The sequence below is a fragment of the Castanea sativa genome, chromosome 9, assembly GCF_040712315.1.
Source record: "Castanea sativa cultivar Marrone di Chiusa Pesio chromosome 9, ASM4071231v1".
Lineage (NCBI taxonomy): Eukaryota > Viridiplantae > Streptophyta > Magnoliopsida > Fagales > Fagaceae > Castanea > Castanea sativa.
Genome location: NC_134021.1, coordinates 41,318,639 through 41,346,490, shown reverse-complemented (window position 1 = coordinate 41,346,490; position 27,852 = coordinate 41,318,639). Strand labels below are relative to the sequence as shown.

Sequence of the window (27,852 nt, the reverse complement as noted above, 5' to 3'; positions counted from 1 at the left end):
TCATTCTCTCATTTCAGCAGTTTAGTCTGATGAATTGTATAGAATAAGCCTTCTTTTATCTACGATTTGATCTTATAAAATTGTTCTAATTGTATGATATTACGTGTCAATGGCTAAAAGGTCTCCTCAAGCAAAAAGAGTAATGCTGTTCTTCTTCTTTCAATTATTTTTTTTATAAGTAAAAATCATTATTCTTTTATTTTTCATAATCTTATAAAATTTATCATCTTTTTACTAAGGCAGTATCCTTTTATAACCATTTGGTTTCACCTTAGTGGTTTTGCAGATGTATTTGACGTTGACTACTTTATTCAACAGATGAATGGGTTTATTAAGGTTGTCAAAGAGTTGCCACCAGAAATTGCATCAAAAGAACCTTTTTGAGTAGACTGTAGCAAACACAAAGGCCAATTTGATTACATTGAAAGTGTTCTTCCATCCTTGCTGGAACATCATTATATTTCAATTACACCAGCAATGAGCCAAAGAAGAGATAAGTATTACTTTGTAGTTCTATTTTTCTTGCTTAGTGGTGACACTGGAACCATATTGTTGTGACTGAGAAATTCATCCCACTCGGAGAAGGTTGATTAATGAGATGTATAATGGCCAATAGTTCTATGATATAGAGTTGAATTGTCAAATGCAATATGTGGTTTGGTTTCAACATGTTAATTTGAGGCACTGGCCACGTATCTTTGATTGGGTCTTGTGTGTATACCTGTTTCATATTTTAGGAAACTTTCAATTAGTGCTGAGAAAGAAAAGGTGATTTGAGGGCCAGGAGCTCAGATGAGTTGAAGCATGTGTATTTGGAGTCTATATGAGTGGATACTGTGTTGAATGTCCTCTTCAATTGAGGGGTTCCTAGAGTTTATGGACTCCCTGGGATTATAACTGTTTTATGTTTTAGCCTATGTTGTTTGTTTGATTTTTTTTTTCCATATACACCCTTGTACTTGACTTGCGTTAATTATACACTTGAAAAAAAAAAAAAAAAAAGATAAATTGAAAGTTGACTGAACATCTTTATCTTTCTCATATGAGTTTTGATGTCTAACAGGATTGGTTTAACTTCCATATATATGTGCTTTAAAAAAATAATAATAGTGATTAAAAAAAAATGCCACCATATCTTTGATGTTCAAGCTTGTTACAGTGTGTTGCGCCTCACTAGATCCTTGGAGAACAAGGCTTCTGAGCTCTTAGAAGCCATACCCAAACCCTTTCTCTCACTTCACCTTCGATTTGAACCTGACATGGTAGCACACAGCCAATGTGAATACTCAGGTCTTTCTCCATCTTCTGTCAAAGCCATTGAAGCGGCATGAGGAGATAGAAAACCATGGACTGGAGAGTTAGCCCACGTATGGAGAAAACGGGGAAAATGTCCTCTTACCCCTAATGAGATGGCCTTCATACTTCAATCACTTTCCATTCCAACAGACACAAATATATATTTGGCAGCTGGGGATGGTCTGATGGAAATTGAAGGCTTAACATCTGTCTACACCAATGTAATTACCAAGTCTAGCCTCCTAAGTGACGATGATTTCACAAGTATGCACGGGAACACAAAAGCTGCATTGGATTATTATGTGTCTATTAATAGTGATTCTTATGTGGCTACATATTTTTGAAATATGGATAAGATGGTTGCAGCAATGCGAGCTTTTAAGGGCTTGTATAAAACCCTTTTCTTAAGCAGAAGAGCTTTTGCAGAGTTCACTTCACAAGGTTTTAGTGGGAAAGATCTGATGCAAGCCCTATGGAAGGCTCATCTAGATGATTATGTCATGGGGAGAGGTTCTGCTTTGTGAGTTCAAATTGTGATTTCAGGTTCATCTTTCTTGCCATATGTTGTATTTCTTCATTTTTTGTATGTGATATGACTCTAGAAGCAGTTTTTTTGTTAGGTGTTTCTATAATTTAGGGCTTGTAGAATAAAGAGTTTTCCCCTTATATCTTGTTTTTACAAGTTGTAATGTCATTGACTGACTTTAATTATGTATGTCTTGGCCAAAGTTTGGGCATTGCACCTAACCATTTTGTTTTCACTCTTTCTACTAAACAAGTTTCCTTTTGCTACATTTGTAAATTCTTAATCCATCTCTTTACATTACCTATGCTCTAATGTGTTTTATTTAATTGTGTATTCATTGGTTTTGATGGTTATCCTACCCGCAGACCACACTAGAATTATTGAGATTGATTAGATGAATGTCACATTATAAGAATGTTTCTACGAGTAGGCAAAAAGGATTCATTCATCGATCAGTACTAGTATAACTGGTATGCTTGAAGCCTTGAGCATCTTGACTGCGGCTGTCATATGCTTTAGGTTACAAGATTTCCTAAGATCACATTCTCCTTCTTTGAGTGAAATTGCAGATAAAAAGGGACACTGTAAGTCCATTTTAATGCTTTGGTTCACCTTTGAGCAAGCTTTGATCTGGGGTATACAGGAAAATTTCCACATGTATTCCCAGGAGACAGAATTTTCCTCTATTGCAAGCAGAATTTCTTCTATTTGTTATCACTTGAAATCTTGTATAACTGACTAATTGATGGACCTTCAAATGTTAGTTTTAGTTTTTGTAATGCCATCTTCATAAAATGACAAAGTCGTGACCAAGAAGCAGTATAGCATCATGGAGTTGATCCAACACAATTCTCTTCTGAAGTTCCTTGCAACTTGAAATTGAAGTATCACGATGAATAGTATGGTTGAGTAAGTCTTGCTAGCTCAGTTGGTTGAGTGCTTGTCAGTGGGAGACGGTCCACTAATCTAACATCAACTACATAAGCTCAAGTTTTGAATCCCATTTTGCAATAAGATTCAATATTTATTGAAATTATACTGTTCTATCAATGAAAAGGGTGGAATTTGTCAAAGAAAACTGTCAAGATAAACCAACTGTTTTATTATTATTATCATTATTTCTTTTTAAAACACATAACAATTAAAATTTAAAAAAAAGCACCAACCAACCAGGCCCTTGGAGTTGATGTTGTTGTGTCTAGGAGAATGCTCACAGAGATACCTGCTAAAAATATGAAAATCTGATAACATACACAATCATAACATAACAGATGGCCACAGTACAATCAACAGTGTAGTGTTACAAACTTAGAATCAGAGTAGTCGCACGATGTATTTGTTTTTCTGTTGAAACTCAAATCATAACAGTAACTTTGTTTCAAAATAAAAGAAATAAAGAGAATTACATTAAAATGAACAAACAATTAAGTACAAGATACTATCCTATTCTAATGCTTGGACTTGGAGTTGGCAGGAGTTCTGCTCTCCAGTACAAGTAAGTAAATCAAAAATATAAGCTATCAGAAAAGTCGCATCTTCTTGCTCAGCCGGACACCCTCTTCTGAATCCTGAAGATCCAGAAAACTAAGTGGGTCAAAATCGGCCTCCTCAGCAAGGTCGGCCATCTTCTCAGCTATCTCATCATACGGGTCTTGACCCCCCATGCCCAGGTCATCAAAGAAATCCACCTGATCAAAAACACTCTTTGGAGAACCCAAAATACCAGAATCAACAACTGGGTCTCGATCATGATATGGGTCTTGACCCCACATGCCCGGCTTATCAAAGAAATCCACCTGATCAAAAACACTCTTTGGAAAACCCAAAATACCAGAATCAACAACTGGGTCTTGATCATCATATGGGTCCTGACCCCCCATGTCAGTGTCATCAAAGAAATCCAACTGATCAAAAACACTCTTTGGAGAACCCAAAATACCAGAATCAACAACTGGGTCTTGATCATCATATGGATCCTGACCCCCCATGTCAGTGTCATCAAAGAAATCCAACTGATCAAAAACACTCTTTGGAGAACCCAAAATACCAGAATCAACAACTGGGTCTTGATCATCATATGGATCCTGACCCCCCATGTCAGTGTCATCAAAGAAATCCAACTGATCAAAAACACTCTTTGGAGAACCCAAAATACCAGAATCAACAACAGAGGGTGGTCTTTCCAAAGCTAAAGCCAAAGCCAAACCCGTCTCCTCCTTCTTCTTATTCTTTTTGTAAATTACACAGAGAACCAAGTCGGAGCCCTTTTCAGCAACACTAAACTCATGCATTAACCAATCAGTGGTCTTCATCTCCTTACCCTCACCCGTCACCCTGAAATTCAACAATTTGTTGAACCCAATAATCGTCTTCTCAGACCCAGACCCAGAATCATAGATTTTCTTGGTGGAACTTTCATGCCAAGTCCCATAGGAACCAACAGACCGAAGCACACGATTCTTCCCCCTCTTTAACATGGTGAAGAAGTAATGTTTCTCGTCATCCAACACTGCCGTTGAGTCCGTACAGAAATCCCACGGGGGCTTATCGTATATTTCATCAGAAAAGCCGATGACGTCCCAAGCCAAAACCTCCTTTCGAATCTTCGGAGAAAGGTAACTCGAAATCAGCACTGCATCGGAGGGCTCAAACCTCGCCCCCAACGGCAGAGGCAGAGGAAGCCTCCGCCGGAGAAAACTCATCCCTTCTGGGTATCTCAGACAGAGAGAGAGAGAGAGAGAGAGAGAGAGAATTCAGAGAGAGAGAGTGAATTCAGAGAGAGAGAGTGAGAATGAGAATTTTGATTGAAAGAATGACGATGATGCCTTATATAATAGTCGGCGCAAGGGGGTGAGCCCAACGGCTATTTTTTTTTATAATTATTTTGAAAAAAAAAAATTTGAGAATTAATTTTATATTAAATCAGCAAGGAAATTCAGGTCTACGTGGATAAGTATTCGAATCCTCTGCTGTCAGATCTTGTACTATGATAGTACGATTTGAACAATTTTATTTAATAAATTATAATTATTAAAATATTATTAATTAAAAAAAAAATAGCCGTTAGGCTCACAGCCTTGCACCGACTACCATATGCACCATCGTTGATCAAAATTCTCACTCTTTCTCTCTCTAAACTCACTCTCTCTAAGATGCCCATTAGGCAAATTAATTAAAGCATCCTGGTGTCACTTCAAGAAGTTTAATAGCATTATGTTAGGCAATAACATTATGTACTAAAAATGACTACAAAAGTTTTGAAAAGAAGGCTTCAATAATTTTTTGGAAATTGTTATTGCCTTAATCAATTTACAAATAAATTAAATTAACACTAAACAAAGAGACAAATTTTCCAGTGGAGCACCTTCTTTAGATTAATCTTTGGAATACATTTTGAAAAGAGACTCACCACATTGTATTTGTATGCACTTGAATATTCTAAGATCTCAGAACACATTTCTTGGTTTTTCTTCATGATAATCTCTGTCCTCTCTCCAAATGTTTCATTTTAGTTTCTTTTGTGCCTTCATCTTCATGTTGATATGAAATTCTGTGAGATTTCTTTTGGCTTTGGTTTAGTTCTTGTTTGCACATAAGATAATAACTAAAATGTATTGAATTTAAAATATATATAAAATAAATTGTTCCAGAACGTTTTGGCATAGGAGGCCTAAATCTATATATATTAAAAGTCTAATGATAGCATTTAATATTGTTACGCTTTTGTTAAGCCACATCTTTCACTACATCACCATTTTTTTTATTGATATGTTCCTCTACTTTTTTAATAACATTAAATATATTAACCGATTGACTTTATACATTAAATATGTTACTCGTGCAAGTTGGGTGTTATTGGCACTTGAAAACATAAATTCCTCCTTTTTTTTATTAATTTTTTGTTGAGACTGTTTAATATTTGCTAAATAAAATCACCAAGAGCTTTGTAGCTTAATGACGTAGCATAATATTTTTAGTAGAGATGTTTACGGTTTGAATCCCCTTTCCCCACTTAAACATGTATCAAAGAGAAAATCTTTGCTAATAAAACCTCTTGGCAATATTTTTGGGCAACATCCCATCTCATTGGTTCAAGATTTTGCAATATAGGGGCATTTGATTTTGGGGTAGGGACTATCAAAATATTTCTTGGAAACAATGATTTATCTCTTTATATAGTTTTCCTTTTTAACAATCATATTATTCTGGCTTGCTTGTTAGGCATGTCCTTTAACCATGTTTGTCTTCGCCTGTTTTGGTCCTCAAAGGTGTTAGGTTTTCTGTTTTAGACTAGTTTCTGATTTTATTTCCTTTAATATAAGTTTTCATTGTCTTACTTTATGAGTAGATATTTTGGGTAAGGAATACTTTGTTATGTACGAAAGTGATTCTTAAAAAATGTTATCTATCATTCAGGTTTCTCCACATAAAAGAGGCATAAGAAATGAACCAAAGGCTTTAAAACCTATTCCTGTGGTAATACGATGCAAGTAAGTATCTTGCCATTATTGTTTTTTATTGGTGTGTTTTGCCAATACTGTTATAGACATATGTTTCATGAGGAAGAGAGAAGCACTGTTAACCTGATAAAAAAAATTCATGACGACTTTTTTTTTTTTTGAACAGAAAATTGATGGTGAAATTAGGCAAATGTTTGCATCATTTTTTAATAAAGTTTAGTTTGGTTTGCCTTGTCAGACAAACAAATGAATCTTCCTAGAAAATTGGGTTCCAATTATGATTCAAGGCTTTTAATGTTTTATAAATATAGTTTGGCAGTTTGTCTTTTACTTAACTCTTGATTTTCTCTAAGGAATATTTAAGGTTGTTTTGCTAATTTTTTAGTCTTATTTGGATCACTATCTTCAGACATGAAGTCTTTGTGTGGTAGATGAATTATTACCCTTCGTTGTCTCATTTTGTTTATTGTGTAAAAATACAATTGTACCTTAAAAAGTATGACATTTTAAAAAGTTGTACATTCTCTTTTAAGGTGAAAATAAGTTTATCCAAATGAAGAGATGATTAAAGAAAGATATGTACAAAAGATATATGGAAAAAAAAAATGTGGGACCCACTTTTCTTTTGGTGTTTTCCCTTTCTTTCTTACCGTCACAACTTTCTTCAATGTAATAACGTCTTTTGCTCAGTTCTATTATGCTCATTGTCAGTAATGAATCCTGAAGAGAATATTTTATGCACACTCAGAAGACAACTGGCACTGAACCCTCAAAAATTTTGGACAACTGTAAAGAAGGAAGTCAGCATTCACATCTCTTGACTGTAAAATATTTTGTCTTTTTGTAAAATATTTGCCTATAAATAGGCTTTTTGTTTCCTTAGTTCAGCAAGAGTTGAAAGAGTGGAGAGACTTAGAAAAAATTCCAGAGTTAGCGTTAGCCATAGACAAATCATTTACTTAGGGAGGTTTTGCTTCATTTTCGAAGAGAAAGCAGGGCCTCAAGGGTTTGCAAAAGAAAGAGAGAAATTGTAAATAATAATGCCATGAACGAAGACTTAATCATTTCTTGAAAACCTTAGATGAAGGAATGAATTTGAATGAATTTATTGCAAAGAGAGCATAGTGCATCCTCTATGACTAAATTTACTAATACAATGGTTCAAACATAACAATAGTACATGCGTAGTAAAAAACTAAAGTTTTGTGTCCTCCACCTCATGCATGTGTTAAACCAAACACTCACGAGTTATGAGTGTTTGGTTATGAGTGTCCTTCAAAAATTGAATATATGTACTTAAGTAGTCCCAATAACTATAAGTAATCTTGTCTTTTTATTGATGTATCGTACAATTTACAACGCTCCTTTCACAAGAGCTGTGGTCGGGTCAAGTTTCCAAACTTACTTAATTACTTTGTTGCAATGGAAAGAGGTAAAGTGTCGATGAGCAAAATGACTCAACCCGATGACCAAATTCTTTGAAGTATCAAACCTTGGTGGACTCAAAATTTTTCAGTCTTCAACCAATTTTCATGAAGTTGTTGGAGTTTATATTGCCTATTTCTTGTAGGAATGCAGGTTTTTATCAAGCTTGCTCTTTTTCCCATCAGTATGATATTCTATTAAATGTTTAATATAGTGAAAACATCATTCATTGAAGTTGGGAAATGTGGATAATTTAACTGTTTAAATAGGTTAGAAGGGTTCTCTGCAAACTAGGAGATATATGAGTAGAAATGTAGAATATTGAGATGTACACCTTTCCCCTGTTAGAAAAGGGTTTAATTTTCTAAGCTGGAAATTTGGTAATTATAATAAAATTGCTCAAAATTCTTTTGGTTTTGTTTGAATTCACTGTAACAATCCCAGTTAAGATCAACTAAAATTGGAGGCTGCTCTTATCAAATGCTGAAAAGCTATATTTACCATCTAAAAAATATCAATATCATCATCAGATGTTTTCAAACTTAGGTATAAACAACCTGTTCGCTTTTCTTTTTTCTTTTTTTGTGGATGAAATAAAATAAAAATTCAGCATACTTGAAAGGGATTACAAACACTTTTGTTTAGCCAAATTAATAACCATATTGTGTGACTAGATTTGTTCAAGTTTTCAGTTGAGGTCTGGTGAAGTAGGTGGTTTTACGGTTGACAAGGGCAATGAATGCCTGCATACTCGGAACTTATTTGGAATATCAGCCATTGTAGTAGGTTAACTTATTTGGTTGAGAACTGGTAACTTCAAAAGGTTCAATGAGAATCAACAACATCAAGTAGATCAATTAATGCATTCCAACTACTCAAAATATGCTTGCCAATGACCTTGAGTCTCAGTAACACACAAGTGCCCAAAAAAAGACAGAAAGAGGGACATTTAACAGGCAACTAAATATTATATTAAGTCAATGCAAAAACTCTAATTTATAATATCCTTTTTATACTCCAGCGACACAACATGGAAAAATATCTACAACTTCCCCACCAGAACCAATTCCCCAATTTAGACTTGGGTGGGGAAGTAAAATTAATCCTTGTTCACACATCATATTGTTTTCATTATCTTTTTTTGCACAAGGAATGTAGAATAAATAAATAATAAAAAAGGACATATTTAGGCAAAGCAAGCAGCTGTGATATATTCTATATTTTAGATATTTTTTTTTAAACAATCTCTTTTTTGCCTATGACACTCATTTTTTCGCCAAGTGCCTTATGTACTGTTTGTTTCCACTCGACAGATGCACTTGAACACTATTTTTATTCAATCAGTTATAAATCTTTTGCAGTTGCTTGGTTATGAAGTCATGATCAGTTGTGAAGAAGCAGTACATGTTGTCTATAAGTACAAAATTTGATCAATAAATTTTGAATTAAGGAACCAGTGCATACAAAAAAACCAAGCATTGATCCTAACTAAACCAGAAGGCTTCAATAAACACATAACGAACCTAGAAAGGAACCAATATACTTAAATCAACTCATTCCTACAACAATCCAAGAATTGAATCAGGATGTACAATCATGTGATGAATAGCCCGCAAAATTCTAAATGCAACTGATGAGCAGCATGAAATGGTTGCAGGGGAGAATATGTTAGTCAAAAAGTGGAAGAATCATTGAATATGAAGACAGTCACAATCTGCAGCAGGCAAGAATTGAATCATAGCAGAGATACCAATACTCTTTGTAGGGGATGAACATCCATGGCAATGGCGAAGGAAGAGCAGTACCCAATGTAGAAGCTACCCTGAACATATAAACATGTGATAGATATAGATAGATAGAAAGATAGATAGAGGAACTAAGTTTGAATTTCAGTAACTACGAAACGATACTGCAAGAAGAAAACTAAATAGGCAAAGAAGACACACCTTTTCCCAGTGAGGACACCATGAGTAAATTTAGCAAAAAAAGAACCAAAAACCCCAGAGAAGACATTTCTATAGTGAGGGACAACTAGCTCTCCTGAAATATAATTTCTAGTTATGGTTAGAAAAAAAAAACACCACATACATTGAAAGTCAAAGATGTGACATGGTAAAATATAAACATAGATGTGTGTATGTGAGAGAGAGAGAGAGAGCATTTCCTTAGCAAAGCCCAAGTCTTGAAATGAGAGGCTTTGCTAAGACTCATCCCTACAGAATCATCACTAAATAATATCACAAATGATAATATAGCTAGAGGCCTCCCTCACCTATACTCAAGAAGTTGCTGTGTAGAAATGAAACCAGAATACCAGATTTCCCTCCATGTTCATTACGATGCAAATTCTCCGATGAAGAATCAAATTCATCAGGACTACAAATCGCAGTATCATCAATCAGATTACTCCGACAAGATACAATTTCAAACCATATCCCAGAAGGAAATCTTCTTCGTCTTGCCAACCAAAGGAATATTTTGATATAAGGTGTCGCATAAATAACAGAGATAGCAACTTCAATAAGTATACATATAAGGCTGATGGTTGTGTTCACAATGCTAAAAAAGGTATAGAAAATAGAAGTAGTTGGTAAGAGAAGTAAGAGTGGTGTAAACAGAAGAGATCCAATGACATGTTGCTTCACAGTGTAGTCATAGCTATCTAATCTCTGACGAAGAGGATTCCATTTTCGACCACTGCCAAAGAATCAGCAATTACATGAATAGCTTGAAACAGGGAAAGAAAAGATATGATATCAATGAAGTAAGGAAAAAGATAGTTTACACCTTGAAGTTCTGTCTTGCAAAGAATATTGAATCTAGCAAAGTGCACAAGCTGATCTCTTTTAGAGAATAGAATTTCTCATCAACCAAATAAAGAGGAATTCTTCTTAAATGTCAACTAAAAACTAACCTATTTTGCATAGGAAGCCTCCCAAAATTTAAAATTAGTTCTTTCAAAAGTAACACTTTTAATTTTCTAAGATATAAGAATATCATTCTTCCATTAAATGTTCACGGTAAAAGCATCTCTCTAGAAATATGGCAAAGAAGGGCCCTAGCCACATAAGCAACTAGAGCCACATATCTCTAAAGAGCACCTGGACATCCACAATCTGTCAACCGCTCAAGTGATATGGGGACCAAAAATTACATCATTTGGGAGGATATTACCAATTCAAATTAGCACTCATGTTAAAATGTGAACAATCAAAGGTGTCCAAGGTATTTGAGAATATATGAATGGGTAACAAGCATTATTGAATCATGGAAGAAAGACAGGCAAGTTTGGCCAATGTACAAGCTCACAAGTAAAATGGAAATCAATTTCTTATCCCCATTTTTTCCTCTTCTTTAGCATCCTTACACATTTAACATGTCTTTTAGCTCAGGGATTGATACCCTTCAGAAGAAAAAAACTCTAGCATCAACCATATAAGAACCAACATCAATTTTTTTTTTAATCAGTAGAACCAACATCAATTAAGGCAATCAAATATCACCATGACCTCTCATATCTTGATTGAAACAGATAAAGAACAGCAAGGTGAGTATAAGTTTACAAAGTCCATAAGCAATGAATTTAAAGTTAAGAATTCTAAGTCTTACATTTAAGATTCATTTCAAAATTACCCTAGAAAGAAACTATGAATGAGAACTCAATTGAAACAGATGGATAACAATAGCAACAGATGTTCAAGAACGCATAAAAGATGAAGTTTTCAGTTGATCCAAAGACCATTATCTAGCAATCCAAAAGGCTAGATAAAGAGTTAAAACATACCAAGGACAAATCATATCTACCAAAAAACCGTATATATACACACAGTGTTCTGTATAAACTGCTGCAATGGCAATAAATCAGCATGCATGGCACATGCAATTCCCCCATCTCTTATTTTCTCCTCCTCTTTATTATGGTTTTCTTTTTTCTTTTTTTTTTTGATTGGCAAGAATTCAATTTTATTGATAAAGAAACAAACCTTGTGCTTAAGATAATGAACACAAAGGATCATAAGAATACAAATAAATCAAATTCTAGATCTAAGAGAATCTAAAAACTCAAAAATATCAGAACATTGTGAAGAACCCCAAGCCCTTCTTATTATGTATTTAGTTCCCATCTCTCATTCTTCTTTGCATTGCTTCTTCTTTTTCTTTCTTTTTCCTTGTTCTTTTTTTTTATTATCTTTTCCCCCTTTCCCCCACTATAAGGAAGGTACCATATACTGATTTTGTGTTTTCCTTGACCTCCAGGGATGCTTACGAAGTTGCTTATCACAGTGATGAGAAAAAAGGCAATATAGCACTTACAGGATTTCGGACAAGTCAGCTCAGATATTTAAGAAACTGCAATGATTCTTAAACTATCAGCAACACCAGGAAGAATCACTCAATGAACCAATATCTCTAATTGTTTCTTAATGATTTTTTTTTTTTTATTAGTAATAAGAGTAGTTATATAGATTAAAAATATTTAAAACATTGAGTTCACAATGATGAACACAAAGGAACAAAGAAAGCGAAAGGACAAAATCAAACGGTTAGTTTAAGAGAAACAAGGATGTTTCTTAAGGAATTTTCAAAATTAATTATCCCTTACCTCAAAACTCATAAAAACCACAATTTCTCATAAGTTTCTGCCATTTTGCAATGAACTTTCACACATCTAAATTTCTCATTAGGTTTTTCTCTTTCCTCTTTTTCTTTTGATTGATACATTGCCCTAATGTATGGAGCATGAAGACAGTTATATTTTAATCTAGTTTATTTAATTTTAGAAGTCAATTTTATATATTTGGATAAGTAGAAGTCAATTATAATATTTAATTTCCTAGAGTCAACGTTATTTTCATAATTCAATAATTGGGCCTTGGCCCCAAGTCGATCTGGATTAGAGTTTAAGCGCATTATTGTATTCCGACAAAGATAAGTTTACAATTGATCAATACATTTTCTATTGGAATTTTTCCAATGACTTGGTGCTAATTCCTAGGTTTTCTATCCCGTTTGGTGCAAACTCAAAGCAACCCTAGGTGCTAATTCCTAATTTTGTTTTAATTTTCTAATTGTTTCCCACAAAATCCTTCTTAAAGTTATACATTCTAAGGGTCTTACCACGTCTGGACCCAAGGGTCTTGATGTTATTTGTGCTACATCATACCCAGCACCCAATGATTTTGAATCCACAACATACGGATCCTCTCTATTCTTATAAGAGCAGCTTCCCTTATTTTTGTGGAGCTGAAAATGACAAGATTTTAATAATTCATTGCTCATGTTAAGCTCCTTATATCAATCACTAGTGCATTGCATGAACTGCATGATGTCTTGATTTAAATGTTAAGATTTTTTTTTTTTTTTTTTTAACTTTTTAATGCTTATGATTGTTTTGATAAAAGTGACTACCATGACAGCCAGTTGGAATTTTGACCATTTTAAGAGTTGTAAAAATTAAACCAAGAAATGAATCACAAAGTGTTACCTGAAAAGGCGCCACAAATCTGCTAATGCCTGTGTCTGTGTTGAATATACAAGTGAGACCAGCCAATGAAGAGTTGAGATATGCAAAGTTGCTAGTAAAAAAAAGTCTATGATCAAAGCAGCTGGTATTGTCATCCCAAATAGAATCCCTGATATTGCAAGTCCTTTAATAATATAAATGGAAAGGAAACCCAGAAAGACTGAAAGGGTAGACCATATTTGGATTGCATTAAGAGAAACCATGCCAAGAACGGCTGCCAATTCTGTGTTTAACTTGAAACCTGCAGGGGCTCCCATCAACCAAGCACAACTTGACCGCATTGATTTGTATGTAATTTCACCAGTAAAGTTCATAACCCACCAGCAAGCAGATTCTGCATTGTATAACAGTGCCCAACCAAACAAGTTTCCCAAGAGAACATCAAGAGCCAAGCTTGACCACATGGAATGCCTACGTAATGCAGCTTTCTCTGCATATTCAACGCATGATAGAGACCTTAAAAAAAGAATAAAAAATGCAGTTGATGAGTTGAGAAAAATAGGAACCTACTGCAAACGATGAATTCAGCCAATAAATAATAAAAACATTAGCTAATTTAAGAAGATATTCCTTCAAGGTATTGTAGGCCTGCAATAACACCCTGATTAAATGATTGGGCCATCATCTCCACCCCCCCCCCCCCCCAACCCAACTTTTTTTGTTCTTCCCTTCCCCGCAGATAGACTACAGATGTTTATTTATTGAGTTTATACTCAAATTGAATATCAACTTCAACCCTAGAATTACATGAAATGAGCTTCTTCTTCTTCTTCTTTTTTGGTAAGGGGGGATTCAGTAGGATAGAAAATCTAATTAAAATGCTTAAATCTAAAAAAAGGAAAAGGCAGAAACCGATTGAAAATCACAGTGGCTTTAAACCTAACTTTAGGTGCAAATCTGATGTAAAACCTGATGTATTAATTAAAGACTGAACCCTAGTATTAATTAGCATTTAAAACCTGATGTATAAATAAAAAGTATTCTTCAGAAACTTCATCTTACCTCAGGCCATTATCTTGAAGGAAGATTGGCCAATACAAGATCTGACAGCAGCGGATTTGAATACTTATCCATGTAGACCTGAATATCCTTGCTGATTTAATATATATCCATGATTGTGATCCAGAACTCAAAAGAATATGGAGAAGCTGAAGAATGAAGTAGAATAAAGTTGATAATGAAGCCATGGACATTGCAAATAGTTGCCAAATGAAGGTAAGAAACCTGAAAGCCAAAACATAGGCCATCAGATATTGCAGGCCAAAGTGTGAGGGAAGAAGGAAGGCGGGATGCAAGACTAGAGTCTTCAAGAGAGATACCTGCAAACAATAAAAAACCGAACAACGGGCCTCCTAGGAGCCACATGTCTCTCGAAAAATATTTTAGCAGAAGCAGCACTGTTAATTGCCAAAATTACTGTATCCTGTACTTTAAAAAAAAAATTGAAAAGGCATTTTAATAAGCAGCCAAAATGTCTAAATGCACCAAAAAAATAGACAACAAAGCAAAAAACTTGCAAACTCTGGTACCAAGTCAACTAGTGGCTGCTTTTGGTGAAGTTCATCAACCCACTTGGGTTTCTTGAAATCAGCTTTCACTTGCTCAGATGAATTCCACAGGTGCAACGAGAAATGGTGACCACCATATGAGGGAGTATCATAAAGTACTACCTTCATTGTTCAAATAAACAAGAGGAGATTAATCACAACTAACAAATATGGCTTCAAGGAGCCACAAGCATGGAGTAGAAGCCATCATGACTTACGATTATCAAAAAAGAAAAAAAGTAGCCATCATGTCTTACATACGTGGACATCACACTGAAACACTATTTGCCCATTCCAATGAAAGTGATGCAATTTAGGAATCCGATAAATTTCTCCACCACACTGTTCAGGAAAATCATTTAGCAGCAGGATCCAATTACTGCTTCCAATAGAAGCTTGTGTACATTGTCCTAATAATCCATCATATTTGTGGCACCCATAAGTCCAGTGTCCTTGGTTTTCTCTAAATGTACCTCTATTGTTCTGCACGCAAGCATTGCCACAAATTGAGGAATTTCTTTGATCTTCTTTTGTTCCGGAGCTTAACAACAGGCCATCATTGTTAAGATCTACACCATGCTGTCCTAGTATAGAGAGCTTTGATTTATCCTGAAGAAATTTGGGCATGTTCCCATTTGCATCATGAAGTGTCCCCTGATAAAAAGCAGTTGTTCAGACTGTAATTTACTTACCATATCAAAACACCTTCAGGTACCCAACCAAGAAAAAAAATATTCTAAAGGTCATTATGGTTCCCATAACAAGAGCAAACTTCATTCTGGAGTTGTTGCATAGCTTAACATTTACCCAACCAAATATTTTCCTAATTACCCACCCAGGTGCTCCTTAGGAAATCTCGGTAGCTTCTTGTAGAGACATCAAAAAGTAAAAATCACCAAATTAAGGGCTACCATAATAAAACAAAAGTGACCACTAGCATACTGCCCCTATACAACATATTCTTAATTGGTAAGTTATAGGTGCACCCAATGGGTTTTGAACCCATGACCTCACCCTCCATCTAGAAGTTAAGTGCTAGAGCTCAAATGGTGCTAGAGCTCCTATACAACAAAATCATAACAGATAATTGGATAGAAGAACAATAGAGGTACATTTAGAGAAATGTACATTAGCCAAGAATCAATAATTCGATACACTAATCCAACTTGAGCCTATATGACATGACCAATCAATCAATATGCTTCAACACTTGACCTTTGTCATGTATTCCATACATCACATTAGATATATACTACATAAAGAATTGCGCTTTAGTTAGACAGTGGGAAATGACACCAGAAAACCAAAAAATAAGTTCTGTTTTGATCCATTCAGGGTGGAAAGTGAAAACTAGCAAGTGGTCATTGATGAAAAAACAAAATAAAATAAAAACATTGTGGATATAATATTCTAATATGCTACTGTTATGCCAAATGTGGAGTTGTGGACCATACAGTGTGAATTTAATTGGAGGAAATATGACAAAATAAAGCTTCCTCTAATAGGCTTAACTTAAGAATAGGTATCAGGGGATGTCTACTCTGAAGGCAGTTAGTTATCACTTTTTCGGTCTACTTGTATGCTTTTTATGTGCATTTGTAACTCTTGGGATTCCATAGTAAACTACTTGTGTTGTGTACTTTAGTTTCCTCTTTTCTAGTTTTTTTTTTTTTTTTTTTTTTTTTGTGACTTATCAAAAAACAAAAATTCCAATGTATACCTGCTAAGTTATGAATTAAAAAGTGGGAACATGAATTCTACATTTAAGACAAACCCCAAATACCAAAGCAAGCATTAATGTGTATTAGAATAAAAACGACAAGCACACCTCTCTACCTCACCCTGAGGGTGGAAAAATGAGAAATCGCTCTTAACATAATCTGGTATTTTACAACCAACATTTAACATATAGTGTTTCTTTAAGTCATACTTTTACAATATTTGAACTTAAAAAATGAGGATGCAACTGATTACTAATGCTAAGAGTATCTGGCCCCATTTTCCGTAAGTGTATACAGGCATTCTTCAAAAATTACAGGTGCTATACCTCAAGGCCAGACTGATTATGCAAAAGAGAGCCTTCACTACACGCAAAAGCTACCACTATGTCAAGAGAAACTGAAGAAGACACAAACCACCCAAATAAGAAATTGGAGGATAACGGTTCACTCAATGCCAGCTCCTTCGGCCACCATATCCTACACTTTCTTCTCATTTTCACCTCATGATTGTGCCTCTTTATCCATTCAATGGTCCCCTAAATCCTGTAATGGAGTAAAGCAGCCATTTATATAATCTTATACATTGAGCATAGTAACTCAAAAAATTGTGAATATTATTGAATTTGCATAGAACACTTAAAATAATTTCCATACAATGAACTATAACTCAATTGGCCCTACCTCCTTCCACAATAATGGTTCAGGAGTGAGGTTGTGGATTCAAAACCTACTAAGCGTACCGTGTGTGTTACTTCCTAATAAAAATAAAATAAGAAACAACAACAACAGCAGCAGCCAAGCTTAATCCCAATTTTTTTTAGGGTCGGCTATGAATTCTTAACATATTAGTTTGATTCGGCCACATATATATTCTCTTCCGCCATTCTATTATATCCAAAGTCGTAATCTATGTTATTTACTTAATTGACATATCATTTTTTACCACTTCTGCTAATGTTATTTTTGGTCTTCATCTACCTTTTTTGTTCCGTCAATTTGAATCAACTCACTTTTACTCACACTGGTGCATTTTAATCACTCTGCACTAAACATGACCAAACCATTTCAAACAACAACAACAACTCTCTCTCTCTCTCCTCTTTTCATTTTCCCCATTTCAAATACTATCTTTTGGGTATTTCCACTTAATCCATCTTTAACAATTATGAAAATTTTACACATTATTTTAAAATAAAAAAATTCAAACTTTATCATAACACTCATAAAATAAAAAATAAAAAAAATGAACAAAAATTAAACCAAATATAAAATGAAAATCTTACACAGTATATAACACTGGAAAAAAAATTAGAAAAATTAAAAACACTATAATAACACTAAATTAACATAAATGAAATCAAAATGCATTCAAATTTAATGTCATCTATAAACAAAAACCTCGGTTTTAGTGGAGTTTTGAGCCTGTCTGTGGTGTCTTTTCCTGCAAATTCTCGGCATCCAAACAGTGATTTAGCTGAGAAATCTATGGCCTTGAAGCAACGCTGATTGTAACAGTGAAGTTTCTTCACTTATCTCAAACCCGAATCAGGCGCTGCTGCGCAGGGGAAGCGAATATTGAGAGAGAGAGAGAAGCAATTGGGAAGAGAAGGCTGCAATTACAAGAAATCTGGGAAATTACTACTTTTGGAGTTTGGAGCAGTGAAAAAAAAAAGCAGCGAAAGTGTAGGGTAAATTGTACTTATAGTGACATTATATTGCTAGTTCTTGTAAACTAGCAGCAAATGGCCTATTAGCTCAGCTGGTTAGAGCGTCGTGCTAATAACGCGAAGGTCGCAGGTTCGAGACCTGCATGGGCCAATTACAAATAAATTTTTAACGAACCAATAACTACTCTTTTTTATTTTTGGTTTTTTCCATTTTTTAACAAACTTTTTTTATAAAATAATTTTTTCATTTTTTAAATAACATTTTTAATAGTTTTTCCCATTTTTTAACAAACATTTTTTTTCCCATTTTTTAACAAACATTTTTTTATTACTTATTTTATATACTCGCTTTCAATTATTTTGTAACAATTTTCCCATTTTTTAACAAACCAATAACTACTCATTTTTTTTACCATTTTTTAACAAACTTTTTTTAAAAAATAATTTTCCCATTTTTTAAAAAACGTTTTTTTTTAAATCTTTTTTAACAGTTTTTCCCATTTTTTAACAAACATTTTTTTGTTTTTGTTTTTGATTACTTATTTTATATACTCGCATTCAATTAAGAGAGCATGCCTAGTCAATAGCCTTATAACTCAACCAAAACCTCGTGGAATTTCTAATGGAGACATATAAAAAAATTCACAATTTTTATTGAGGAGGATAGTTCAAAGACAAAGATGAACAAATTTTACTAGTGGTTTTTGGCGTGAAGTGATGGAAGGCATGCCACGTGAGGCGGTATATGGTGGCTAGGATTTTCTCTCCTCCAATAGCATGAAATGACCTAAACTACCCTTTTATTATTGAGTACAAACGATGTTAAAGTGAATAATTTAGCTAGGGCTTAGGGTTTTAATTGTTATTTCAAAAATTTCAGGGTTTAGCTCCTTTACTTTGAATTTTAGGTTTAATAGGATTTATAATGATAAGTAAGACATGAAATCCATTGTAGCACATTGGCAATTCTATGTTCAAAGTGATTGAATATCAAATCTGGGTTCGAATCAAGGCAGCGGAAAATTCTTTTTGGCTGTTTTTTTATCGGGTCTGTGCATGAGAATTAAGATCTTCTCATTAGGACCGCACTTCTTACAAAATCCAATACAAATGACCCACTTTATTTGTATATATATTATTTTAAAAAAATATGTTCAAAAATAAAATAACCTTTGCCAATCAAAGTTATCAAACACTCCCAATTTTTTGCTATTTTTCTATTGGCTCTGTGCATGAGAATTGAGATCTTCTCATTGGGACCGCACTTCTTACAAAACCCAATATGAATAACCCACTTAATTTTGTATTTTTATTCTTTTAAAAAAATATGTTCATAAATAAAATATCCTTTGCCAATCTGACTTTCAAGTTTGGTTGGAAGACTGTCCCGAGGACATAGCCCATTTGGTTATGGCTGATGTTTCCTAATTTCTTTTGGTTTCAATAAAGCCCAGCCAAGCTTTCAGGTCTGGTTTCTCCACAAAAAAAAAACACACACACACACACAAACCTAATATGCTCACTCTTGGTGTTTGTTTGTTTTTTATTTATTTATTTTTTTTATATACTCGCTTTCAATTAAGAGAATATGTTAGTGTCAATAGCATATAACTCATCCAAATCCTCTTGGTATTTCCAATGGGAACATATAAAAATATCCACATTTTTTATTGAGGAGGATGGTTCAAAGACAAAGATGAACAAAATTTATCGGTGGTTTCCAGCATGAAGTGACAGAAGGCGTGCCACGTGAGGTGGTGTGTGGTTGCCGGGATCCTCTCTCCTCCAGTAGCGTGAAATGAACTGAACTGCCATTTTATTGTTAAGTACAAACGGTGTTAAAATGAATAATTTGGCTAGAGCCCAGGGGTTTAATTGTTATTTTAAAAAGTTCAGGGTTTAGCTCATTTACTTGGAATTTCAGGTTTAATAGGATTTATAATGATAAATAAGACGTGAAATTTGTTGTAGCACATTAGCAATTCTATTATCCAATATGATTGAATATTGAATCCAAGTTCAAATACCAGCAGTAGAAAATTCTTTTTGGCTGTTTTCTATTGGGTCTATGCATGAGAATTGAGATCTTCTCATTGGGACAACACTTCTTACAAAACCCGATATGAATGGCCCACTTAATTTTATATTTTTATTCTTTTAAAAAAATATGTTCATAAATAAAATAACCTTTGCCAATCAAAGTTATCAAACACACCCAATATGCTCACTCTCAATGTTCATTTGATTGTTTGATTTTTTATTTTTGATTATTTATTTTATATACTCTCTTTCAATTAAGAGAACATGTTAGTGTCAATAGCCATATAACTCAACCAATACCTCTTGGTTTTGGTTTTCTAATGGGGACATATAAAAAAACTCTCAATTTTTATTGAGGAGAATGGTTCAAACACAAAGATGAACAAATTTTACTGATGGTTTCCAGTGTGAAGTGACAAAAGGCGTGCCACACGAGGCAGTTTGTGATGAACAAATTTTAACAAACATTTTTCTTAAACAATTTTCCCTTTTCTTAACAGACCAATAACTACTAATTTTTTTACCTTTTTTTGGTTTTTTTTCCATTTTTTTTAAAACCTTTTTAAAAAATAATTTTCCCATTTTTTTTAAAACCTTTTTAAAAAATAATTTTCCCATTTTTTAACAAACATTTTTTTTTTTAGTTTTTCCCTTTTTTAAACAATTTTTTTTTTAACAATTTTCAAAATATGCAGCATAGATTGACAAATATGATTGCATGACGTGGCTTGAGAGGGAAAAAAAAGTTTGAATAAGGAGAACCAGGGGCTAACGAACGACAACTATCTTTTTTATAGTTTTTTACTTGATCTTTTGATCACCCATTTTTTAACAAATTTCTAAAATATGCAGTAGAGATAGTTTTTCTAATAACATTTTTTACTTTTTTAACAAATTCACATAGTGATTCGACCTTTTGATCGCCCAATTATGAAAAACCATTTGTGGGGCAAATTTTTTAACAAATTTCTAAAATATGCAATTGAAATAGTTTTCTAATAACTTTTTTTTATACTTTTTTTAACTAATTTTTAAATATGTAGCATAGACAAATAAGATTGCACAACATGGCTTGACAGTAAAAAAGAATACTTTTTTATTTTTATAAACGGGAGAAAAAAAAAAAGATTTGAACAAAAATAACCAAGAGATTCAAGGCTCCAAATAGAACTCATTTTAATTGGATTGGAGACTTTTCATTTCTTCTTCTTCCTTTTGAATGGGAGCAAAAAGAAGATTTGAACAATAACCAAGAAATTCAAGACTCCAAATAGAAGTGCACAAAGAAGAAGGCTCCAAATAGGACCTCCAGTTTTATGTAGTTTTTTTTTTTTTTTGAGAAGGCAGTTCTATGTAGTTATTTATGAGCAAAACTTAGGTACAATGCTTAAGTATTATTTTTTAGGTTCCCCTTTTAAGATTTTGTTATGTGGATTTTTTCTCATGGGATGGAAGTATATTTTTTAATTAAGTAGCCACATGGCTAAATCTTAAGAGAGGAACTTAAGAAACAGCACTTAAGATACTGTATATAAATTTTCTCCGTTATTTATTAATTTTGATTCATATAGACATTATCTGCATCCAATTAGGTTGATACAATAATGCCAACATTGAGTTTAATAAAAAATCATTTGTGTAAATTAATCATTTTCAACGTCCTCCTAATTTTACTGTTGAATAGTACAACATTTTTATTTTTTGATACTAGTACAACATTTATTTTAATCTATACCAGTATGATATATATTATTTTTTTGAGAGGTCAGTATAATATATACATTAAAATAAAATAAAATTATTGAGTAAGTGTCTAAAATGGTGCCAGTTGGATCCCACAATTTGGTTTTAAACTTTAATATGTGATTATGATAACAAGTTATGATTAAGAATGTATGTCTTTTTTTAGCACAAAAAAAAAAAAGAAAAAAAAGAATGTGTGTCTTTTGCTAGGTGGATCCCATTTCGCGTTTTTAACTTTTTTTTTTTTTTTTCAGCCGCAGTTGTTGACTAAGTCTTACATAAACAGTGTATTCATGTATTGTTTATGCATAGGGATGGCAATTTAGATCCGGCCCGCGGATACCCGGCCCGGCCCGACCCTAATGGGCCGGATTTTACCCGGCCCGATAAAGAATAGGGTCGGGTATGGGTTTTTAAAAAAAAACCCGAAGCGGGTTCGGGTCGGGTCCGGGTTTTATAAAAAAATCCGAAACCCGACCCGGATAAAAACCCGGTTATGGAGGATAAGACATTTTGTAATAATTTCTTAGTCTTTTTCATTTGTTAGTTGGAGGATAAGATATTTTGTAATTTCTTAGACTTGTGGGATTTATTTTGTAGCTTTTTAAGTGATTTGTTGATTTAAAATCTTAGTTGTGATTTATTGATTTATGATTAACTTATAATTTGGTTTGATTTGGTTGCCTTATAATGTGGCCTAAATGCCAAATTTTGGCATTTGGGCCATGTTAAATGGCTTGAATAGGCTTGAATCTAGGGAAAAAATTTAATGGGCTTAAAAAAAAAATTTGTTGGGCTAGATTTGGGCCCAAGAAGATAAACGGGGCCCGCGGGGCCCGTGGGGCCCGGCAGGGCGGATATGGGCCCCGAAAAAAAAAACCCGATTAATAATCGGGCCGGGTCCGGGTTCCGGGTCTTGGCCCGCGGGTCGGGTCCGGGTATGCAAAAACCCGGCCCGAACCCGACCCGTTGCCATTCCTATTTATGCACCTACAAATTTTACTTTTCAACAACTTTTTCATTAAAAATGGGTTCTGCAGTACTATTCACACATTTTAAAATTATTTTGTTACAGTGTTTTTAATTTTCAGTAATAAGTTCTATCCAAACAAGCCATGTGAAAATTTTAATCAATTTCATTAAAAGTGGTATCATTATCATTACCAAACAGTCTTTTGCTAAAGTGGTATAATTATCATTACCAAAATTTTAATCAGAACGACCAACAAGCCATGTGAAAATACGCGCATAATCGGGTATTGATTACCTAAACTGATCCCACCATACAAATTGTAAAAAATCTATTTGGCAAAATCGCATTGGCCTTTGATAAAATAAATCTTTTTTTTTTTTTTGGTTCACATCAGTGGATTAGGTGCTCTTCAATTTTCTCTTTGCAAAAAGTCAGTATTAGTTTGCATGCATGAGGCCCATGCGATTTTGAGTTTTAAGTTTTAACTAGTTAATCATGAACTTTTAGGCAGTTTGGTACATGTGTTTAAACATACGTTTTCAGTTTTTAAACAATATTACACGTATTTCAATACACTTTTTTACCTACACGTATTTCCAAAAAATATAAATAACGATACTAGAACAACATTACCAAACAGCTCCTTAGGTTTCCAAAAAAGAAAAAGTTTCCAAAGACAAACAACTATCAATTTTATTGAGTAATTTTTAGTATAAAATATTAATAAATTGATGTAATAATAATTGTGATCGATCTCATTTTAATAATATAATATTTTAATATGGACACAAATTTCTTCCAAACATCTTTGCAGCAATTGCTGCAAACAGGGACAAGTGTCAAGCACATAAAGAAACACATAAGCAAGGGTCATGTGCATTTAAGTTGAGTGTTGTTAACCCTAACTTTAACACTGTTAGCCAGAAAGAGGTCTTCTTCTCAAACACGCCTCTCACTGCTCTCTCTCATCTCCTTCACAGAGCTTCCTTTCTCTCAACCTTCGGCCACCTCTGTTTTTCTTCAGCAACCTCAAACCAGCAAGGGCATCTACTTTCTTAGAGGGCGTTTGGATTGCGCATTTGCGCGTCCATGTCCACATCTGAGTTTTTTTTTTTTTTTTTTTCAAGCGTGTCTGTCACTGTTCATTGGCCATGAACAGTGATTTTAGGCTAATAAACAGTAATTTTTGGCATGAACAGTATTTTTTAAACATTTAAAAATTATTTTGCTACAGTGTTTTCAGTTTTTAGCAATAAGTTCTATCCAAACAGACCCTCAATCTAACCCATATGGCACACAGCTAAGCCAAGCCCCTCTCATCCTCCACCACCTTTGTTTTTCTCAAACCCTAGACCGGCCAAAAAGGGGCAGCCACATGCAGTGGTCGCCGATCTCACCTGACCACATCTCCATTCCTCCTCTTCACTCGCTTCCCCCTTTGCCGATTCCGCCACATTCACTTTCTCACTTAGCTAATGCCACTCCCATATATTCACTGCCAAGGACCACCACTCCTACCACTCCATTGTTTCTCGGCATTCTCCTTGACAGTGACAAATGCAATGGTTCTCAATCTGTTTAGGTCTGATTTTCATTGAATTTATTGTTTTGAAAAAAAAAACATTGTTTTTTTAAATATAATTATTTCCTCAAATTGGTTTCTCAAATTGCATTATATTTGAAGTTTGAATATTTTTTCTTATGATTATTACCATAGTTGAGTTCTATAGCTTAAGAGCTGATGGTTTTGTTGATTTTGAATGGGTATTTATTGTTAGTGCCAATGATTTATTTACTATTTATTTTTAGGGAGTTTGAGTATTATTTCTGTTGAATAAGATTTTTAGGTATTTTGAGTTCCAAATATTGTTGTTGTTGTTGTTGTTCATCGTGGCTGTTTGGAAGACCATAAGTAACTATGGTTTTTTTTTTTTTTTTTTGCTGCATTTATTAAAAAATTGAATATTATTTTTCATATTGAATATTCTTAACACTATTGATTTTTATTGGTTTGGATTTAGGAAGAAGTTCAAATAGAACCTACTGATGGAAGTCCTAACACTCTGAGTAAGCACAATAAGGAAATTAAGGCACCAACGATTGGAATGAAATTTGATTGTGATGATAGTACATATGAGTTTTACAAACAATATGCTCACAGAATGGGCTTCAGTGTAAGGAAACAATATGTTAGGCGAGGAAGTGCTGGACATGTTAAGAGGAGAACATTTTGTTGTTCAAAACAAGGTGAACGAACTATTGACAAATGTCGTGAACAAATATCTTTCCATCACCCAATTTCACGAATTGGTTGTTTAGCATAAATAACTTGTCAACTTCAAAGGATGGTATGTTAGAAGTTATTTCTTTTAACGAACAACATAATCATGAGTTTGCTCCTTCGCCAATGAAACATATGTTAAGATCAAATAAAAAAATTACACCTGCCAAACAAGCTTTTGTTGATGATGTAGAAAAATCTAGGGTATCAATAAAACAAACCATAGATTTGTTGAGTACACAAGTTGGTGTTTATGAAAATCTTGGGTTTTTGAATGTTGATAATAAAAATCATGTGAATTCCAAGAGGAGAGAGACTTTAAAGAAAGGAGATGGTCGTACTGTGATGGATCACTTTAGACGATGATAATCAAATTCTAAACATTTTTTGGGCTGATTCTAGATCTATAGTTGATTATGGACACTTTGGGGATGTTATATGTTTTGACTCCACTTATCGAACAAATTCATATAGTCAACCCTTTGCTCCATTCATTGGGGTTAATCATCATAAACAATCAATTATCTTTGGTATAGCTTTACTTTATGATGAAACTATAATGTCATTCAAGTGATTGTTTGAAACTTTTTTAAATGCAATGTCAGGAAAACAACCAAGAACTATATTTACAAATCAATCTGCTGCAATAGCTAATGCAATAGAAGATGTGTTTCCTGAATCAAATCACCGTCTATGTGTGTGGCATATTTATCAGAATGATGTCAAGCGTCTCATCATATATTTAATTCATCAAGCCAATTTCGAAATGATCTTAGTAATTGTGTGTATGATTTTGAAGATGAAGATGAATCGATAGTTGCTTGGAATAACATGCTTGAGACATATGATCTTACTGATAATCCATGGTTGTGTGAAATGTTTGATGTGAACGAGAAATGGTCTATAGTATATGGTCGACATATGTTCACTGCTGATATGAAAAGCACTCAACGCAGTGAGTCAATAAACAGTGTGTTGAAGAAATACATGAAGCCAAAACGTGGGCTTTTATAATTTTTTGGACATTATTCTAGAGTATTGTATGATAAGCGAAGTCAAGAACTACAAGCAGAGTTCAAAATGAGGCAAACAACACCGGTTTTACTATTTGATTTTGAGATGTTGAGACATGCTGAAGCATTGTACACTCCAGAAATATTCAAAATGTTTCAAGATGAATATGTGAAGATTGTGGATTGTACTATTTGCAAGGCTAATAAATCTGATTCTATCACAGAATATAGAGTGAAATGTACTACAGTCCAATGTAGTTGCATGAAGTTTAGCTTTTTGAGAATTCTATGTTCCCACGCTTTGAAAGTCTATGACGAGAAAAATGTTAAGAGAATTCCAGCCCATTATGTATTGAAAAGATAAACTCAAGATGCAAAGGTTAGTTCTATAAAGGACTATCGTGATAATAATATTAAAGGTAGTGTTCAAGAGTCAATGGGAAAGCGTCTCTCTCATTTGAGTCACAAATGTCTTCAAATTAACACACTTACAAAAGAGAGAGAGATGGTGTATGAACATGTTGATAAATGTTTTCACAAAATATTGAAGGATTTGTAAGAAATGAGAAATAAATGTTGTTTGTCCTCTATGGAGGGTGAGGTCCATGGTGAAGTTGTTCCCGAGAATGTTAGATTTGAGTCACATGTGGACATTTCTCAAGGCATATGTGGGATCAAAACAAAACCTATTGTAGGTCGTCCAAGAAAAATGTTGAAAAGTCCATTAGAAAGGGAAAAAAAAAATTTCAAAGTAAGAAGGCTCAACCTAAAAAGACTAGTGGAGCAAGACAAGTTCAATCACTTGGTGACCTAAATAGAGTAAGTTCATTTACATTCCATTATAGAACATGAATTTGTAGGTTCATAAATTTGTTTTATGTGACAATTGTTTTTTTTCCACATAGGTCAATTCCTCAGTTAATATTAACTCTTACAAAGAACATAGTAATGTTGAACAACCATCACAATTAGTAGATAACATTACTCAGGTATGATGCTACTAATTACTTTTTTTTTTAAATCCATCATCTTCCATCATGATCCACCTGGAGTGACGAGTAAGTGTGGGGACCCTTACATGTTGTGATCATCCACATCTTGTGCCTTTTGCTGCAAATAGCTCGAACTGACCACGGACATGCATCGTGTACACATGTCATAACCAGTCTCTCAAGGTCTGACTTCATCTACTTAAATTTCTTATTGAGCCCCACAGAGAACACGGTTAACGCGTGCTGAACCGCAACTTTATTCTTGAATAGCATCCCCTTGTTCAATTCGTCCCCCGATCGCCAACTCAGTAGACTTGTTTCCATGGAAGGTGATGGGTTATGAACGTTATCCCATGTGTTTGACATGAACCATTCGGGGTTAGGGTTTGGATTGGGGCAAGCATCCACATTGTTTTCAACTTGTAGTTCATCTAAAAATTCCGGATTGTCCTCCAGTCCATCATTATCAATGAACTCCTCGTACACATCTCGAGTGTCATCCATTTCGATTGCCTTGTCCAATTAGGTTTGGATATCTTCATTTTCGTGAGTATACCATCGACCCTCACGGGTTGGATAGACCCTAACACTTCGGCGTCTTCAATATTGTCTATAGCAACCGCATTACGTGGTCAAACGTTATA

General features: G+C 34.0%; 1 protein-coding gene, 1 non-coding gene and 2 pseudogenes across 5 annotated transcripts in view; 3 read left to right on the top strand and 1 right to left on the bottom strand.

Annotated features, from left to right (window-relative positions):
* The first annotated feature begins 109 nt into the window (after positions 1 to 109).
* On the top strand, positions 110 to 1,820 carry LOC142609233 (O-fucosyltransferase 13-like; annotated as a pseudogene).
* A 7,294-nt stretch (positions 1,821 to 9,114) lies between these two features.
* LOC142609500 (N-acetylglucosaminyl-phosphatidylinositol biosynthetic protein gpi1) overlaps positions 9,115 to 27,852 on the bottom strand; it is a 28,764-nt gene continuing 10,026 nt past the window's right edge. Inside the window, exons 1-10 of one of the 4 annotated variants that reach the window (XM_075781091.1) lie at positions 17,898 to 18,111; positions 16,826 to 17,042; positions 15,040 to 15,432; positions 14,761 to 14,901; positions 14,551 to 14,654; positions 14,234 to 14,455; positions 13,193 to 13,687; positions 9,980 to 10,404; positions 9,654 to 9,747; positions 9,115 to 9,529 (exon numbers count right to left, since the gene is read on the bottom strand). In XM_075781091.1, the coding sequence (XP_075637206.1) occupies positions 9,415 to 9,529; positions 9,654 to 9,747; positions 9,980 to 10,404; positions 13,193 to 13,687; positions 14,234 to 14,455; positions 14,551 to 14,654; positions 14,761 to 14,901; positions 15,040 to 15,432; positions 16,826 to 16,993 (2,157 nt within the window). In that variant the 5' untranslated portion in view covers positions 16,994 to 17,042; positions 17,898 to 18,111 and the 3' untranslated portion in view covers positions 9,115 to 9,414. Of the gene's footprint in view, positions 9,530 to 9,653; positions 9,748 to 9,979; positions 10,405 to 13,192; positions 13,688 to 14,233; positions 14,456 to 14,550; positions 14,655 to 14,760; positions 14,902 to 14,996; positions 15,433 to 16,825; positions 17,043 to 17,897; positions 18,112 to 27,852 lie in introns of those variants that run through there. The other 3 variants (XM_075781093.1, XM_075781092.1, XM_075781094.1) reach the window with 3 other exon arrangements.
* TRNAI-AAU (transfer RNA isoleucine (anticodon AAU)) lies at positions 18,244 to 18,317 on the top strand. The gene has a single exon. It is a non-coding gene; the product is annotated as a tRNA-Ile (tRNA).
* Positions 24,298 to 26,775, top strand: LOC142609232 (protein FAR1-RELATED SEQUENCE 5-like; annotated as a pseudogene).